The 18,687-nt window shown below is 36.8% G+C and overlaps 1 protein-coding gene across 2 annotated transcripts; it reads right to left on the minus strand.

Annotated features, from left to right (window-relative positions):
* Positions 1–862: 862 nt before the first annotated feature.
* mfsd14a2 (major facilitator superfamily domain containing 14A2) lies at positions 863–18,058 on the minus strand. 2 transcript variants are annotated; one of them, XM_079614499.1, is made up of 12 exons: positions 17,719–18,058; positions 13,420–13,515; positions 9,558–9,620; positions 9,067–9,194; positions 8,258–8,372; positions 7,810–8,028; positions 6,696–6,809; positions 5,715–5,786; positions 4,651–4,763; positions 4,110–4,207; positions 2,955–3,121; positions 863–2,870 (listed from the first exon to the last, which is right to left on the minus strand). In XM_079614499.1, the coding sequence occupies exons 1-12, from the start codon at positions 17,800–17,802 to the stop codon at positions 2,658–2,660; spliced, it is 1,482 nt and encodes a 493-aa protein (XP_079470625.1). In that variant the 5' UTR covers positions 17,803–18,058; the 3' UTR covers positions 863–2,657. The 2 variants fall into 2 exon arrangements, with proteins under 2 accessions (XP_079470625.1, XP_079470626.1); XM_079614500.1 differs by having other exon boundaries at positions 13,420–13,509; positions 17,719–17,916.
* Positions 18,059–18,687: the final 629 nt, after the last annotated feature.

Here is an 18,687-nt window from a genome sequence, read left to right on the forward strand (position 1 = left end):
AATAAATAACTTTTTCCAGTGAGTAAACCCACAAATGTTCTTAGCACTGCAAATCACATCTGAATCTGAAAGACAATTTAATACTTTGCTGTGAATAAAATGTCTTAAATTGTAATACACCTTATGATAATATTGTGGTTGTCGTGCAGTGACTAAATGAACTGCCTCACGTCCAGTTAGTTTACAAAGACGCTGTTGGACACGATGTTGCCCACCGCTGCTGCCCTCTAGTGGATTAACATTGCATTGTGTTTCAAAGCAATAAAGGCATGTCTTCAGGGAAATACGAGTTACCAAAAGCAGAAGGCAGTAGTCAGTGAAAAAAAAACCTCTTCTCTAATTATAATACAACTTTTAAATGGACATAGAATGGACTGTTGTCACAACTGTAAAACATTATTAGACAAGTCAGTGTCAAACGAGTGCAAACATTAGTTTTTATTCTACTAGATTACTAAATTAGCATACTCTGAAAACTAAGGTCCTAATGAAATAAGTCGTAGCTATTTTAACCTATTTCATTAGGACCTTAGTTTTCAGAGTATGCTAATTTAGTAATCTAGTTTAGTAAAAACCCAGAAATCGATTTAAAAAAAAAGTGATCTGAATCCACTAGAGGTTTTCTCTAAAAAATCAAACGTTAATGTTGAGATTTAAAATATATTAGTCTGAATTCAGAGAGCATAGCCTACCTAAAACTGGCACCATTTTGCAAAACCCTGAACAATGCTTGTCCTGAGACTTAAGAATACATAAGAAATATTTTTTAATTTTAGCCGACAACATTACAAGAAAATCAACAATAATCCATGATAATACGATACATAATATATTATTTTTTGAAGAAGAAGAAAACAAAGACTTCAATATCAATAAACTTTTAATAAATAGTTTCTCATTAGTTCCTAATATTTACAGCCGGTTCACCATTCACATATACTGTTTCTATTCTTTTAGAGCACATTTTAGGCACAAATTAATTGGCTTTTTTTCTGAGGCAAACACCAGATGTCTTTGCAAGTTAGTGGCTAGTGGAAAGGAGTTATTATGCAGGTACAGAAAAAAGGTGAGAATAATATGACAAAGAATACCATTCAAGTTTGGTCATACAGCTCAATGATGCAAAATGATGGAAAACTCCTTTAAATAACATTTACATGGTTTTCAATGCTGTAAGAGAACATAAATGGTCCAAAAGTTATCTAAAAACAAGTTACAAGGACTAAGCCTGTGGAACATACGTGGATTTGTCTTGAAAATATATATTTTTTATAGTAACATAAAAAATAAGAAAACCATACAAATACCAGAAAATGAAACACACAAATGAATAAAAATGCACAAAGACAGAAATAGTCATAGGTATGGCACCTAAAACCAAACAAACAAAACCCAGAGATCAGTAAAAAAAAAGTGATCTGAATGCACTTGAGGTTTTCTCTGGAAAATCAAATGTTAATGTTGAGATCTGATAAAAGTATTCAGAGTTTCTCACCAGAAAAAAAAAGCACCGCAAATGGAAATCTGCCACAAAATTTGGGGTCTAAAATCAAAATGGCTTGCCCAGAAAAGCTTAGCTCTAATAGAAACACCACGTTAAGAGTATAGTATTATACCACAGACCGTTGTAACCTTGTACACCCTACAGTAGCAGCATGTGTGATATTAGATTCACTGGATCTAGCGATGCTCATCCAATCACATTTAAGCTATTCCACCCACATCAGTGCTTGCGATAATATGAAAACTAGGTATGCGGCCAGTAAGCTTGTAACCCTGCTATAGCCTGTTGTAACATGGCAGTGCTGACGTTCACAGGGAGTTCTGGTGGCCAAGCAGACGATAAATAAAAATCAAATACGCGCAGGCTCCGACAGAAGCGATACGTTTGACCCTTCTCAGAGCGTAGTCTTCATCTGGGTTTGGTAATTGTGATGAAAAGTCACTTAAAGGCAACTTTTACTCCCTCTGCAGGAATTCTGACACACCTCGTGAGGAAGGGAGAGGAAGTACAAACTATTTCATCTGGTGTACAAGAACAGAAAGTATAGTTTAAAGGAGCATGATACAACAGGACTGTGCGAAATGACCTTCTTTCTGACATTTCTTGGTTACATCTCCTTGAGGGTTCGGAAAGACGACACACTCTTCCCTAGAAGCGTCTTTTAATCTGTTAAGTACAAAACCAAGAAGAACCAGTAGAAAGCAGCACATCAAAAGTTAGCCAGTAACGTCACGATAGACACGTTCCCTATTGTTACGGTTACCAGGTCTTTGGACAAGGAACATTTATACAATTGAAACTCTGAAAGAGAGAAAAAACACAAAAAAATATGTAACGGTAAAAATGAGGAAAACCTTCACCAAGTCCATATCAGCACACAACTGTCTGCTTGCATTTCCCTCAAGCCAAAATGTCCTTTGCTCCACTTCCTGTTCCTCAAGGCCAAGGTCAGCTCCCAGTTGGCCCAGTTACGCACTTGTAACATGTGCGGCAGTTCCCACAGCTCATTCTGCCTCTGAGCCGCAGTGGAACAAGAGAGGGCGGCGATGTAATCTTCTGTAAAAAGGTGCACTGCTCATGTACACCTGGGCAGGTTGGGGTGGTGATTGTGAGGGGGTTTGGGGTCCGTGCCCGCCCCCCCTCGTCAGTGGGGTTATACGCTGCTGTCCTCCAGTAGAGGCTCCTTGCCCTCGCAGGGTCCACCTTGCGAGCTGTGTAAGTGGCTCTGCGCGCCATTGTTGTGCTTCTTGTAGCTGCTGGGCCGCATGTTGGGGCCATTGTGCTCTGGGATAAAGAGAGCAACCAGAAGGGACAGCAAAACCGAGCATGCCCCGAACAGGAAAGGAGGGCCTGGGATGATGGCACTCTGAAGGGGCATGATATACAGAAATTTGTGGGTCATGCATGTTATGTAATAGAGAGAGATTTCTTATTTCTTCTCACCACTCACCTCATCTGTGGGGTTGGCCATGTTGGGTTTGGCACCCTTCTCTGGGCTCTCTGCGGGGTCCATTTCACTGAGCTCCACGTGAAACAGGTAAAAGACGAAGCCGTAGAGCGCAGGACCCAGGCCGTTACATAGTCCTCGAATTCCTGTGATCATCCCCTGCACCACACCTGACAGAGACAAAGAGACATACTGAATGAGACTGGATTTTCCCAATCATATGATGAGAAAAAAAAACAAGTTACTATATTATATTGTAATAATACACTACCATTCAAAAGGTTGTTTAAAAAAAAAAGAAGAACTTTTATTCAGCAAGGACACATTAAAATTATCAAAACTGACTGTAAAGACAAAATAATAAAAAAAAATAAAAAAATATATACATTTATTATAAAAATAATAAATAATTTATTCATCAAAGAATCCTGAAAAAAATGCATCACTGTTCCCACAAAATTATTATGCAGAACAACTGTTTTCAACATCGACAATAATAAATGTTTCTTGAACACAGAATCAGTATATTAGAATTATTTCTGAAGGATTATGTGACACTGAAGACTGGAGAAATGATTCTGAAAATTCAGCTTTGCCATCACAAGAATAAGTTACACTTTATATTAAAATAGAAAACATATAAATAGTATATTAAAATAAAAATAATTTCACAATATTCCTGTTTTTACTGTAGTTTTGATCAAATAAATGCAGTCTTCTTGTGCAAAAGAGACTTCTTTCGTAAACATCGACCCCAAACATTTGAGCAGTTGTTTATGTATTTAAAATATTTGTTATTATTTTTAGTAGTGTATTATTTATTTTACATTTATTTACACATAATAATTTGTAATATAACATAATATAACAATTTAATATACCATATATTTTCCCTGTCGGCCATAACATGAAAATAATTAATGAGCTTATTAGCCTCGATCAAAATTCAGTTCATCCCTAAATCAAAAATGTAATAAGATCAGACAGTCATTATGTTTTTTTTGGAAGAGACTAAACATCTTTGTTTTTGACCGCAGTGAATGACCCATCAGAATTAAATATTCCATGTAGTAACAATAAACAGTGACTTATAATTATTCTGTGGCTAAACTAAATGTTCCAGCCAGAGGACTGTGTGTATGGCTGCACGTGTCTCACCTTGTTGGTCAGGGTCTGCGTTGCGGGACACTATGGCACTGATTGCCGGGAAGGTGATGCTGGACATGGCAGCAACAGCTCCAGCGGCCCACATCATCCTTAAGGGAAAAATAAACCATCAGACTCTCACACACACAGACTCTCAATCGGTTTCAGTTCACATGCGTGTGTAACTAGTTTCAGGAACATGCACTGATCCAAAACACACACTGCAGAGGTCATGTTTGTTAGAGTTCTAGCCAAAAGACAGAAAGATAACATGACTTGTAATGGCATGATAAATGTCACATGCATGACATGGCATCTTGAATTAAATCAATTGATTTTCTTCATCCATTTAACAACAACAACAACAAATGTTTCAGAACAGTAACTAGCTGTGAAATATCTTGGTAAAGTGCTTTAAATATAGTTTATGAAACACTGTGAAAATTAAGTAAGTAAAAAGTCCAATTACAAACTGTGACTTGAAATGTACCATGTCTAACTAAGAGTTTGCTGCCCTCTAGTGGGTTACTTTCTATCAAGAGGATCAACTCACCAGGGCTGGGAGCCAAAGCCATACCAGGCCAGCTGTAGGATCTGAAAGCCGAGGCCTAACAAGATAGTGTTCTTATTCCCTATGGAACGCATCAGGATTCCCAGGACAACCGTCTGCACAGAGACATAAATCATTACTTTGCAAATCTTCACTGGCTTCCCTTTACAATCTAGCACCCTAATGTAGGGGTGGGTGACTTAACAGTAGACACGATTAACCGGTAGAAATTTGTCAACTGGTAGAGATTTTGGACTATCGCCTCCATTGCGGTTACGCTCATGTGACGTTGCTGTGCTGTGCAGTGACGAAAGCTTATAGCTTCCATGCATTAAGCATTGCTGTTTAAAAAAAGTGATTTTAAACTGTTGAAACACAATAAGCAGCAAAAGGGAACTCCTTTCACTATGTGCATGCAGTCTGAGAGACCCACGCACATGAAGCCGCTGCTCATAATGTGTCAAAAAGCCCGTTTTTGCAAGTATCCTCGTAGACATTAATTTATGTCTTAAGTGAACGTAAACGGTTAAGAGAGAAAACGCTTGTGTAACAGTATATTGGAACCGTGCATTCGTTCTTAAAGTGACAGCAGCCTAATAAACCTGCTGCCATCTGTGTCATTAATGTTAATCAAACAACAAAAGAGAAAATCTCTCAAAACTCTTGACTGAATCACTTTTGTCTCACTTTAATAAGAATACATGTATATTTAATGTACACATTGAAGATATGCAGTGTTTTTTATACATTTATTAGCCTACTTCATACAATTTATGTAGGCTAGTATTTTTTTGTGATATTGAAATTGGTGACAAGAATTAATTTCAATGGTCTCAAATTTTGATGATATAAAAAACCTTATGTAAAGCAAAAACAACTTTTTTCATGCGATGTATATTTTGTGTAATATTTTACTCAATGGTTTGGATTGTGGTCGATACACACACCCTAGCCTGGTGCACTCGCACAGTGAGCCGATTAGTATGAATGAACACAAGCTGTGCTGCTCAGAGTCAGGCGGTACAAACTCACAATGGAAGGGGTGGAAAAAAATCCTGGAAACCAACCTGAGCCAAGATGGACAGGATTCCCACCACAGCAATAAAGGCAGCAACTGTTTCTGGTGTAAATCTAATGACCTGGGAATTCAAAATTGGCAGTTTAAGAACATATTTCGATTAAGATTTTAATCATTTAATTCAAGAGCATTTTTAGTTAGCGGCAGACAGAACAGTTAATCTAATCGGAAATATTTCAGTATTATTTAGATACTATTATATAGTTATTAATAATTTGAAATAGCTTATATTTTTACCAAAAGTTTTAATTTTAGCTTAATTTTTTATAAATTTTAATTTTGTTGTGCTTTTGGTTTTATTTGAATAAGTTAGTAATTTTAGTACATCAACTTAAACATTTCAGTTAGTTGAAAATGTAGCATTTCTATTTTTGTTTACATTTTTCATCTAATATTAAAAAAAAATCTTTATTTCAATGAACACATTTAAAAAAATAATAATATTAGTTAACAACACTGGTGTGAAAATAACCTTTTGATTTTATTAATATAAAACCCATTAACATCAACAGCATAGTGCGTTCATGATGTTTCCTTATTTAGACCTGCTTAATTTCCAGCAATTGTCAACCTGACAGTAGAAGAAAAGAAAGTGTTACATAATGGTGTATCTAAGCATTGTGTACATGCATCCACAAAACCAAACAAATCTCTGTTTTGAAATATGGGGAAATGCCTTCTGCAAAAGGTGCCCTTTAACTACTGCAGAAGCTGAGTGAGTTAAACATCACATGACTATCTCAAGTTATTCCTAATTGTTTACTTGGAGGGTGAGGGAGCCTATGTGAGGTATGACTCACAGATATGTGACCCATTTTTGGGGTATTTGCTTAAGCAACAACAAGGTTTGAGTGTTTGCATAATTGCCAAAGTATATTCATGCAGTAGTAGCAACCGCAGAGATCCACCATGCCACTAAATAAAAAGGAGTTTCAGCTGTGTGTCATCGATATAAAGCTGTGCACGGTACCTGTCTGAGATACAGGAAGAAACTGGAATACTGTCCAGCCTCAGGCAGGTAGGACAGGAAGACTGTGATGCAGATCAGGAGAACCGTGGAGTCCTGGCCCACCTTACGCAAGGACTGTGAACAAAAGAGTCACAGAGAGAGCATGAGAAAGAGGGAGGAAGACACTGAGAGAGAATGAGTGGGCAGGAGCACAGCAGCATGATTCATTTAATAAGTGACAGACGACATATTCGCCATTCTTCTTCAAATGTCTGCTCATGTTTTTTTGTCTCCCCAAAATGGAATGGAATTCACAATTTTAGGGAACAAGGCAAACAGAGTAGGAACATGCAAAACGACATTTTCGAAAAACATTTTAGATTGGAAAATATAAAATATGTTATAATAACTATTATAATAAAAGTTATATATATATATACACTATAATTTAAACGTCTGTGGTCGGTTTTTAAAGATTTTTTTAAATGATGATTTGGTGCTCAAGAAACAATTCTCATTATCATTACAGTTGAAAACCATGGTACTGTTTAATATTTTTGTGGAAACCATGATAGTTTTTTTTAGGATACTTTGATGAACAAAAAGTTCAAAAGAACAGCATTTATTAATATAATAACCTTTTGATTTTATTAATATAAAAACCATTAACATCAACAGCATAGTGTCATTCATGCTGTTTTCTTATTTAGACCTGCTTAATTTCCAGCAATTGTCAACCTGACAGTAGAAGAAAATTATGTTTCTAAGCATTGTGTACATGCATCCACAAAACCAAACAAATCTCTCAATTCTTTGATGAATAAAAAGTTCAAAAGAACAGCATTTATTTGAAATAGAAATCTTTCGTATCATTAGAATCATTACTTTGTCACTTTTGATACATTGAATGCCTAGTTGTTGAAAAGTTTTCAAAAAAAATAAAAATATGTATATTAAATAATATATTAAAGCAAAAATGAAACTAAAATTAAAAACTAATTGATTAGTCAGTTATCTGAACAATTATCTCAACCCTAAAACTAGACCACCAATCAGGTACCAACAACGTTATCATGTGACAGACAAGGGTCATTGCATCCCCATGACTGTACTTGCATAGACATCAGTGACTCACTGCAAAGGGGTCTGCCTGCTCCCAGGAGATGGGGGCTCCCCATGAGGCCGGTCTCATCTTCTCAGGCAGAGACTCAGGAACCGCTACCAGGATAAAACAGATGTCTAGCAGGGCAATGGCCGTGGCAAGGATCACCACCAATGTATCTCCATACGCCACTGATAGGTACGCACCGATCGCTGGGCTTGTCACCAGACTGGCTGCAAAAGTGGCCGACACCTGTGGGAAAAATAAAAATAAAAATCAATCAGTTGTGTTGATCACAAGGAAAATGTTGCATGGATGCAATTAACACCATTTATTTGCAGGGCCAAAAAGGAAACCACAGACGGCTGTCAAAAGAACAGGAAACCAATATCCGGCGTTACTCTTGCACATACAGTTGCTGTGAAGTTGGTTACAGCACAATATAAAAAAAAAAAATCATGAGTCATGTTCCTCTGCTCACCAGGCCATATGCTGTGCTCCTTTCATGCTCCTGGGTGATATCAGCCACATATGCAAAGATCACGGAGAAAGTGACCGCAAACACACCAGACATGGAGATCACCGCAAAGTACCACCTGTAGGATCAGACAAAGAGAATGAGTTAAGAAAAAAAAATCGGATTAAGTCTAAAATAAAATATTTAGACAGTTTGAAATGTTTAAAATAAATTAAATTAGGATGATATGAACAAATCATATTGTCAGTCAATCAGTCAATGACTGTGCCAGTGTAGGGTTAAGCTAACAACAGTGTTCTTGTTAACGAAAACTGAACATTTTGAAAAACCTTTAATTTAAATAAATTAGAAAATTAGAAATGTTGCCTTAGAAACTAACAGAAATAAGCTGAAGCACTAAAATAAAAAATAGATTACTTTCTTAAATAAATAGAATACAAATTTTTTTTACATGCACATAAAATTACGAATACAATGAAACCTGAAATAATAAACAGCACAAAAGTATATAAATAATACTAAAATAACACTCACAAAGGAATATGTAGGCTATATTTTCATATTTTTAATAAAAAAAAAGACACTAAATATTGCATAAAAATAAGAAACTAAATATTGCATAAAAATAGTCTATTAAAAAGCAGATCCTGCCTGGACACAAAAAGGCCAAAAGAATAATAATTCTTAGATATAAGAATCATCACGTACAATTTTACTTAAAAAAAATGTGTGTTTATATATCTATCACACACACACATTTAAATAATATATTGTTTGTCTCAATATGCGACTGCTTCATGCAAGAGGCTTACCATGGGCTGATCTTCATGAGAGGAATGGGAGCACAGGTGAAGAACACAGTGAGCAGCAGGAAGGACTTCCGGCCCCACACATCTGACAGAGCACCGATTAATGGAGCACTCAGGAAAGACAGCAGACCCTGAGTGAATACAAAAGCACATGACATGACTTCTTTAAATGGTACATTTAATCTGAAAGTTTCAAAAAACAAGTGCAACCAGAGCCTGACCGGAACTGACAAACTGTTTGGATCTTAAAACGTCGCAGTAACATCCGGGTCTGGTTGGATTGCAGAATCTTGTTTATCGGTGAGGTTGAAAATGGAAAATTCTGTACCCACTTGGCCACATTCAAGGGCATCACTGTATGACATGGGTTTATCATAAATAAACATGGCAACATAAGAGTAGCTAGCTCTAATCTTGACTCTTATCTCGTCACATCAGAAAGGGAGAAGTGGGAAAGCATGAGTAAACGTGAATGGCTGGAATCAATGTCCTACCTTGACACCATGAATAAGTCCATTCATCAGGAATGTGTGCTGGGGGAATGTCTGATGTAACACCTGAAACAAAAAAACAGATTGACCATAAAATGTATGCTGTACATACATACATATATATATATATATATACAAATTATCTATTGGGTACAGAATAACTAGGTTAATAATTCACTAGATTTACTCCATGGCAGAGCTCATCAAAGAAGTACTTCTACTGGCCGACACTTGGCAATAAGGATCGGGTGATACAAATATAATTTCAAATATATTTGCACCGATTTCATCGCATTCTAAAAGTAAGCAACATCAAATGAAGATCACAATTTTTAATGCACTTTTAGACTAATTTCAAGATTCTTCCATCTCATAAGAGACAGATGCGTTAATAGTCTCTTATTTAAACTTCAGATTTCAATTAATCAATAAAAAACATGTATGAAGACCTCCGACGCAAAAGCATCTAAAAGCCACCTCTGTCAAAAATGAGATAATAATATTGAGTGAATGCTCTCCGCTAGTATACGTTCATCAAATACTTTCAATTCAAACTCACTAAATCCCAGCCTCAGCCCATTCAGAAATGCCGGTACTTGGGTAGAAACCTATATAATATATTATATAATCCATTATACAATCCATTCCCACATAAACTAGTGTCATTAGTTTTTGCTGCTTTGCTTTTTAGAGGCTACAAAATAACCACCATGGGTACAAACATGTTGTTTTGAATGTGCAAAGAACTGACCAACCCATAACAAGGCAAGCACAAACACAAATGTTACTTGAGCATTCTGAGATTTGATCTGCTTTCTATTTAAGGCAGAGCATAAGATCAGTCATTGCCGTTGAAGGCAGGTGCATACCTCTAACTGGAGCAATGATTCCCACGGCTTGATTAATCATTAAACACACTGTATCAAATTGTTAATATTTTACATAAGTGTACAAAAGAGATCTGTTCTCTTATGACTGGGAAACGAATCAATTGACCTGTATACAAATTCAAAGAAAGTCTTCAGTTCCAAGAGGTCTACATTAGATATGGGACTGAAGTCCAAGAGGGCATATGCCTTACTTATACAGTGGCAAGTTTAATTCTGATAGGCTAAAAAAAAAATGAGTACAAAACATTTATTAATGTTCTATAACTGCACAGCTAGGACATATTTTAGAAAATGGAAATTACACTGGTTATTGATCATTGTTTGCTATAAATGATTCCTTGCATAGGCTAATTGTCATAAAATCATTCTGCTCGTATATAGGTTGGATTCATGACATATAATAACAAAACCTGATACTGTTACTTCCTTATCAGTCACTGTTATCGTCATGGAAATGTAAACAGTCTAACAATCCCATAACGCACCTGTGAGAAACGTTCGACTGAATTGTGAAAAATAAGGAGCATGTTGACCAGAACTGAGATCTTACATTCCAAGAAATTATCGACATTCAGAAATGGGAATTTGTGTTTCTCCACTTATCTCATTTATTTAAGAAATAATGATGAGTAATACTCCTCTAATCACTATATTCAGGCTATGCCCCACTCTAAACATTAGAATGAACGCTGTGAACACAGACTGTTCCGACGCTCTGTTGAGAGATGAAAACAAAGCAAGTGAACACATTTCACCTGCTGTGTTAATTTGAACACTCAGCACTCAGCTGAGCACTCAGATTTTAGGACGCACTGAAGCAGAGCTCGATTGCACTGAAAGAGCAAAACTGTGCCACTAGCTGAGACGATAAGTCTTGCCAGTGCAGCGGTCATCTGGAAGGGTTTGTTAGGCTCATTAGTGCTTCAGTATCAGCGGCTACTAATCATATAAAAGCCCAGAGCAAAGAGCACTGAGGAGACTCTCTGGCTCAACAGCACCAACTAAATGCAAATCCTCCTCCCACATTGGGAAATAAGGAAAACGAATTAGCAATTTATCCGGGACTATTTCAATTTCAGCCACTACCAAAACAAAAAGCAATAATATAGCCTCAAAAACTGACCAGTAGATAAAACACTTTTTACATTATTTCTATTACAAACAATAAGAATAACCGTTTGAGTGAAAATGTCCACATTTTAATATTACATTTACTAATACATTTTAATAGTCACAAAATTTTGTTTTAAATATTTCAAAATCCTAAAACATTATTTCCAAGTTTAAATAAACACACACAAAAAGAATCCAGATTTAAATTTGGTCTTTTATATGCTGTGGCCGATAATCGATATAAAGGCTCATACGATAAATCTATATTGGGTCACACTTTAGATTAAGATTAGGGTCCAATTCTCCCTATTAACTACTAACTACTAACTACAACTTTTGCCTCTAACTCCTAAGTACTGCTTATCAATAGTAAGGTAGAAGGTAGTTGTTAAGTTTAGGTATTGGGTAGGATTAAGGGATGTAGAATATGGCCATGCAGAATAAGGCATTAATATGTGCTTTATAATTACTAATAAACAGCCAAAATGCTTGCGTATAAGCAACTAGTTCATAGTGAGAATTGGACCCTAAACAAAAGTGTTATATTGTGTTGACACTGATCAACAGTGTGAAATCAGACATCAAAGAATTATAATGTTCAATAGAAATGATGCATAACTGTTTAGTACTTTTGTAATGTGCCATAGAAGTTACGGATACCATTTAAACCAATGGAAAAAAATTAGTTTAGTCAATATTTTAGGTAATTATTATTCTTTCATTGATCAATAAGAGTAGTGTTGTGTTCACAGCTCTGTTTTCTGTTTGACCATTTTAAACTTTACAATGTTTATATTCATTCTGCTAAACAAACACAGAACAGACAGATGCCAATGCCAATATTTGCAGATCCTGATATGGTAACAGATATTACTGTACAGAACATCCCTAAAAACTAAGTAAACAAAGTTTGAAATATCTGATACCTGAATTTAATAGCAGTAAGATTGAATGGGTGGAAAGTACTGTTTAAAACTTTAGGGTCAGTAAGATTAAATACTTTTATTCAGCAAGACTGCACTGCATTGATCAAAAGTGAGTAAATACATTTATTATGTTACAAAATATTTGGATTTCAAATAAATGCTGTTTTGCTGCATTTTAGTCAAATAAAAGTAGCTTTGGTAAGCATAAAAGACTTCTTTCATAAACATTTAAAAATCTTAGACCCCAAACTATTGAAAAGATGTGTATATATGACCAAATGTAGATATAAATAAATAGATTCATATGTACTGAGCTTGGCCTGAGTAGACCACATTTCACTCTAAGGGGCTTCTGACCTGCAGAAAGAGTTAAACCCAAAACTGCTTTCAACTCGTGCATTATTCATCAAAAGGAAACAGCAATTCCACTTTGCATGCAGTGTAAATTTAAGGAAACATTAGTTACAGTGAGAGCCATGGATCATGTAGCATGCTGTGACTGTACTGGATACAGTGTCAACAACAGTATCATGCTGACCGACAAAAAAACAACTGGCACTACGTTACAAAGTAAATCACAGGTTCGGCTTCATTTAAAACCATTGTGGCCTGACAAACCCTCCAGTTAGCCTTCAGAATAAAAAGGTCATTTTTAGCATGACACTGTTTGATGTCGTTTTAATATCGCTTGGTCAATTATACTCAGCCAACACAATGCATCCCTCATCAACTAAAAGGGCATCATTCTGCCCTCTTCATTTGATCAGGATTCATTTATTCATAAATATGTACGAGGCTTCTCGGATCTGGGCAATGGGAAATGTTACTCCTTGTTATGGGTACAAAAGGAAGGGAGAATGAATGCAAACATTCATGGCTCGTAATCCGCTCTGATCTGAAACTGTGAATGAGGGCGATGAAGCAAAACTGGTTTACCGTAAGCATGGGAGTGGTGAGCAGTCCCCAGGCGAAGAACTCCAGGAAGATAACCACCACTGCATGGTATACACTGGGTTCTCCAAACCCCTGTGGCTAAACAAGGAGGAGTTAGTGTTACTACAAACAATGAAAAAACAGGAAGAAATGCAGGAGAACATGGATAAAGAAGCAATAAGGAGAAAGGTTGGACAATGAGAGAAAACATGATGCACATTACAGACCATAAGACAGAGCAAATATTATTTTTTGTACATAACATGCTTTATTACCATTAAACATCATAGTGTCCAATAACAGGGTCCAAAGGGCATACAATGAGAGACTTATTATCACACATTTATTTGCTCTTTATCTGGTGTACTGCAAAAGCTTTCACTTTAACAAATATTAGATGGATGCCTGGCCATAAATCAACCCCTAAACGGCCATAACAAGTTCGCCAAACCCTTATTGAAATTGTACATGCCGAAAATCGGAAGTCACTAATTGGTCCGCAAGAAAGCCTGTACTAAATATGTTTAACAGCCTGCAGATTGAACACAATGCTACGGATCATTAGAAAGGGGGGAGAGAAAGAGTCATGGCCTGTGCCAAAGCAGTTAGCAGTGCAAACAAAGCCTGAAAGGACTACACAGGTTAATAGACATTTAACACAATGTCAACATACACATCTCTCTTTGTACGGTCTGTAATGTATTCATAAAAGCTCTTTTTAAATTTGAGATGAGCTAGATATAAATAGTGACATTGAGGAGATGCTGTTGAAGTGTTAAACCTTTTTCAATCGATTTCCAGGAGTCCCAAGCTAATCACTTGTACAATAAGTCAATGATTAGAAACCTCTGGTAATGTACAACCTGTTTATGGCACAGTGTAAAACCCTCTTCCGCTGCATGAAAACACGATGCGTTTTTAAATTACAGAGGACAGGTCAAAGTAAAAATATTTACTTTCAGAGCAAGCATATAATTTAGTCTGGTACAAATGGACCATTCATTTGCACTTAAATATATAGTCCAGAGTTTCCCAAACATGAGTTGATTAAAGGGGTCATGACATGGTTTTTTTTATTTTATTATTATGTTCCCTTAGGTGCAATTATAGTATTACTATAGTTTTTTTTACAATTTTTTTTTTAAATGTAGTGATTTATGACCTTTTCCCACCCTGTTTCTCATCCTCTTATTCAAACAGTCTGTTTTGGGGGTGTTTCCCCTTTAAGAGTTCAGTGTTAACGCCCACTGTTATGATTGGCTAACGTCAGTGCCTATGCATCTGACGTTAACGCCCCCAGCCAGAAGGTTTGCGGATTCGGCGTAACTGTTTAATAGCGGGTGAAGCATGCGAAGCGATGGCTCTTGCAATGATAAAACCATCACCACAACAACGAAGACTGGATCAGCCCGTGTCCACATGGAAAGTGAAACTATTTTGAATTAATAAAAAAAAAATTAACCCGAGACACTTGAAAACGGATTATTGTTGCCTAATTATCCTATAGCTTCATTTGCTAACAGTTTCACATTATTTAACTAATTCCAATGAAATGATAGGGTGTACCACGGACAAAAATGCACAGACAGGCCATCTTTGAAGATGCAGCATTGATAAAGGCAACATTTTTAATTTTCTATCACATGTAACTTAACGTTAGGCCTACTAGAAAGGCGACATATTTTCAAGATTCTCTTATACAAATGTGTTTATATTAGCCATGGTAAAAAGTAAGTTTGCGTCGTCGTTATTGAGCCCAGAAGAGTCGGCACGGACTTATCTTTGAGCAACAGTTTTCTGGCAAAGCCAAGCATCATATTGGGATTTTTTTCTCAAAACAGTCATCCTTAAATGTATAGAACACTGCCGTGACTGAGACGTCCGCAAAAAATAAAGTGCATCCATTTTTCCCTGACGACTGGATCTTTCAGCGTATTTAAAAATGAGTTTAAAGTTTTAAATACATTACTTACAGTTTGCGTCGTCGTTGTTGAGCCCAGAATAGACGGCACGGACTTATCTTTGAGCAACAGTTTTCTGGCAAAGCTCAAAACAGTCATCCTTAAAATGTAAGTTATAGAACAAACGCTTAAACTAACACAGCCGTGACTGAGATGTCCGCAAAAAATAAAGTGCATCCATTTTTCCCTGACGACTGGATCTTTCTGCAGCGTATTCAAAGATGTAGTTTGTCCACAGCCAGGAACAGCACATCTGCGGCATCGTAATCTCCCTGTACACAGACCCACTCGCTGTCCGTCGACTGAACACTTGTGAAGCCCCGTTCACACCGCCAGCGACACGCAGCGACAAAGCGACAAGATCCCATTCATTTCAATGGAGCGCTGGCGACTTCCGGCGACACGAGCGACAGTGACCGTTGGCGACAGAATGTGGGCGTATCAAGCGACAGGAGACAAGCGACAAAAGTTCAGAAATTTCAACTTTATGCAAATGAGAAGCGATTTTCGCGAGCGACAACCAATAGGAAAGAAGACTTTCAGTGGAGCTCACGTTACGTCACCGTCTCGGAGTGCAGGCAAGACAGAGTTCGAGGGCGATTTCACTGTTTTATATGATTTGACTAACCACATTCATGGATATAATAAAATGATGCATGGAAAAGAAACTGTCGACAGTCTCAGTGAGTTTAATTCATTTATAGTTCGAGTGTTGTAAGTTTTTGATGCAAGTTTAGCACTGCTGCAGTTCACTTTACAGTTTCCCCTGCATTGTGTTGACTACTAGAGACAAGAAACTGTATTATTTGTCAAATACGAATGACGTTTTAGTCATTAATGACCGTATGAGTGAGTTTAATTTGTTGCTTGATCGATCGTTAATCTAGTAAATGATTTAATCCACTGAATACTGCTATGGGAATATAAAAACACTCTCCCAACAGCATACCGTTTCTTTTGAGCCTATAATTTCTAGTCAAATTAAAATAATATAAAGTTAGTTATCACTTGTGATGGTATTTAGTATAGATATGGCCAGACGTCCAGTCAACCAATAACATTAGAGCGACAGCACTACCAACGCCCACAAGCGACTTCACAGTACAGAGACTAGCGACACACAGCGACAAAATCGCTGGCGGTGTGAACGGGGCTTGAGGCGAGCGGCGCGCGGGCGCGACAATGATACGAAATGAGCGTAGTTGTCTTGCGCTTAAAGCGTAGTTGTCTTGTGCTGGAGGCGGTCATATGCAAACGCTGGTACGTCACTTCGTACCGTGACGTCACTTCTTACCATGAATCCAGAACGAGCTGTATTTAGAGCTTGATTAAATAAATGATTCGTTTATAATGGGGAGGACGTCTTAAGCTATGAAACTTGCAGGACGTTTTAATGGTACAAAGACCTCTTATATACCAAAAGATCAAGGCAAATTTGGTTTCTCATGTCATGACCCCTTTAAATGCTAATCATTAATTAAACGTAACATTAAAATAAACAAATGGCGCTGCATAATTATTTACTAAATAGTGATATCTCTTATCAATTTATGATTATAAAATCAAAGGCTGTGATTTAAAGAAGTATAGTTTGAAGCATTTGGGAACTGCTGTCTTTTTTAAATATTTTTTTTAGTATAGGGACTTTGAGGAAATCGTTTTCTAAGAGGACAATGATGGCATAGACAACAGATAAATTATACACTGTGTGAATATATAGGCTACTATTTGATTCATGAAGTCAAAATGTGACAGCCCATTAGGAGCGGTCTTGACATTTAAGGGCGAATCGACTATTTTCTAAAGTTCAAAACGACATGGTAAACCAAAAACACGTCATTCGTATAAAGAACACGTCAGGTGAACTGTCGGACACAACATATGTCATAAAAAGCATGTGAATTTCTATCCTGCCGGACACCCAATTCTGTCAGTGACGCTCACCATAAAGACTATTTATTTATCTTACTTTATTGTCCTATTTTCAAGCTTTCGGTTTCATTTACAGGTTTTGAACATAAGATAACTCACTCGATGTCAAACGCAAGCCATGGAAATTCTGGCTTGCTTTCTCGCCAACTGGCTTGTTGTTTTCACTGTTGGCTGTCTAATGAAACTATTGTCTCTCAAATATTACAGTTAATTTCTCCTTGTAGTACAGATATAACAGTTACTAGTCACGAAACAGATGAAATCACCAGAAAGTGTCTGCCAGGTTGCCAATCGAAATAACACCCAGTGTTGCTAACGTAACAGCTCATACATACTGTAAAAACACTGGTTTAGCTTGCTAGCCCTGACTAGCATATGGCTAACTGTCACAAAGAAATGTTTTACTCACAGTGCCTCCATCTTTAATGATGATTTTCTTTGCTAGAAGAATGCTGCGGTTCAGCCGCTTTTTCTTCTTTTTCTCTCCAGTCATTGTTAACTTATATCCATTCTTGTTTGTGGGAGATGGACCTGCGAGGTGTGGCTAAATATTACAGTTTACCGTTAGCATCCACGCTAAGATACGCGACTTCCTGTCCTCAGCTCTCGCTCTCTGGAGTTCCGCCCATATCTTTCAATGCAGGTTTCTGATTGGTCAATTTTACACGGGAGTGGTTTTCTTCGCGATTTCATTGGCCGAGTACATCGTCCGTGCAAGTGAACCCAAAACAATGAGGAATCCCTGTCTTGTAAACTGCTGACAGTTGTGTTGTTTATATTGTGTAACCTCATGACCAGACGCGGTTTTGTCAGGGAAAAAACTCTGGGAATAATGTTTTGCTGGAACTTTATATTGGGTTTATAAAATGACAACGGCTAAACAATTTGATTTAAATTTTCATAATATAATAAAACAGATTACAGTCAAGATTTACAGATTTCTTGAACAAAATGTATTCTAGTTTACAATATGCAGCATTCACTTACTTCAACATACCTGTGTTAGAGCAGAATGTCCTAACAACAGTATAAAACAGCTGCATTCATGATCCTACCATTTTCTCACAGATTTCTTTTAAATAAATGTAAATTGACTGCTGATACAACCTCTTTAAATCTGGCATTTTTCCCCTCATTTTTTAATGCCACACCAGATTATATGGCTGTGTTCATAGTGAGAGCCAGGTTTAGTTATTCAAAAATAAAAATAAAACAGGTGTTTAAGATTAATTTGTTCTAAAAACCTTAAGACTACATTTGGATTTCTTGGAATTCTTTTCAAAAGTATCAACAGCCATTTATTTTTGGTGTATGCCATTTGATGTTGGTCTCAGACCTGTGAAAGATATAGAGCATTTTACTGGTTCTGTAAATAATA

Source organism: Phoxinus phoxinus (genome assembly GCF_949152265.1).
Source record: "Phoxinus phoxinus genome assembly, chromosome: 5".
Lineage (NCBI taxonomy): Eukaryota > Metazoa > Chordata > Actinopteri > Cypriniformes > Leuciscidae > Phoxinus > Phoxinus phoxinus.

Bases quoted from the DNA above. Each gene is read 5' to 3' on its own strand.
- mfsd14a2 (XM_079614499.1), bottom strand. From the start codon at position 17,802: ATGACTGGAGAGAAAAAGAAGAAAAAGCGGCTGAACCGCAGCATTCTT. The intron at 9,621-13,419 runs GTAAACCAGTTT...TTTTTGTTTCAG, and splicing joins TCACCACTCCCATGCTTACG to GTGTTACATCAGACATTCCC. The intron at 8,029-8,257 runs GTGAGCAGAGGA...TTTTTCCCACAG, and splicing joins GGAGCACAGCATATGGCCTG to GTGTCGGCCACTTTTGCAGC.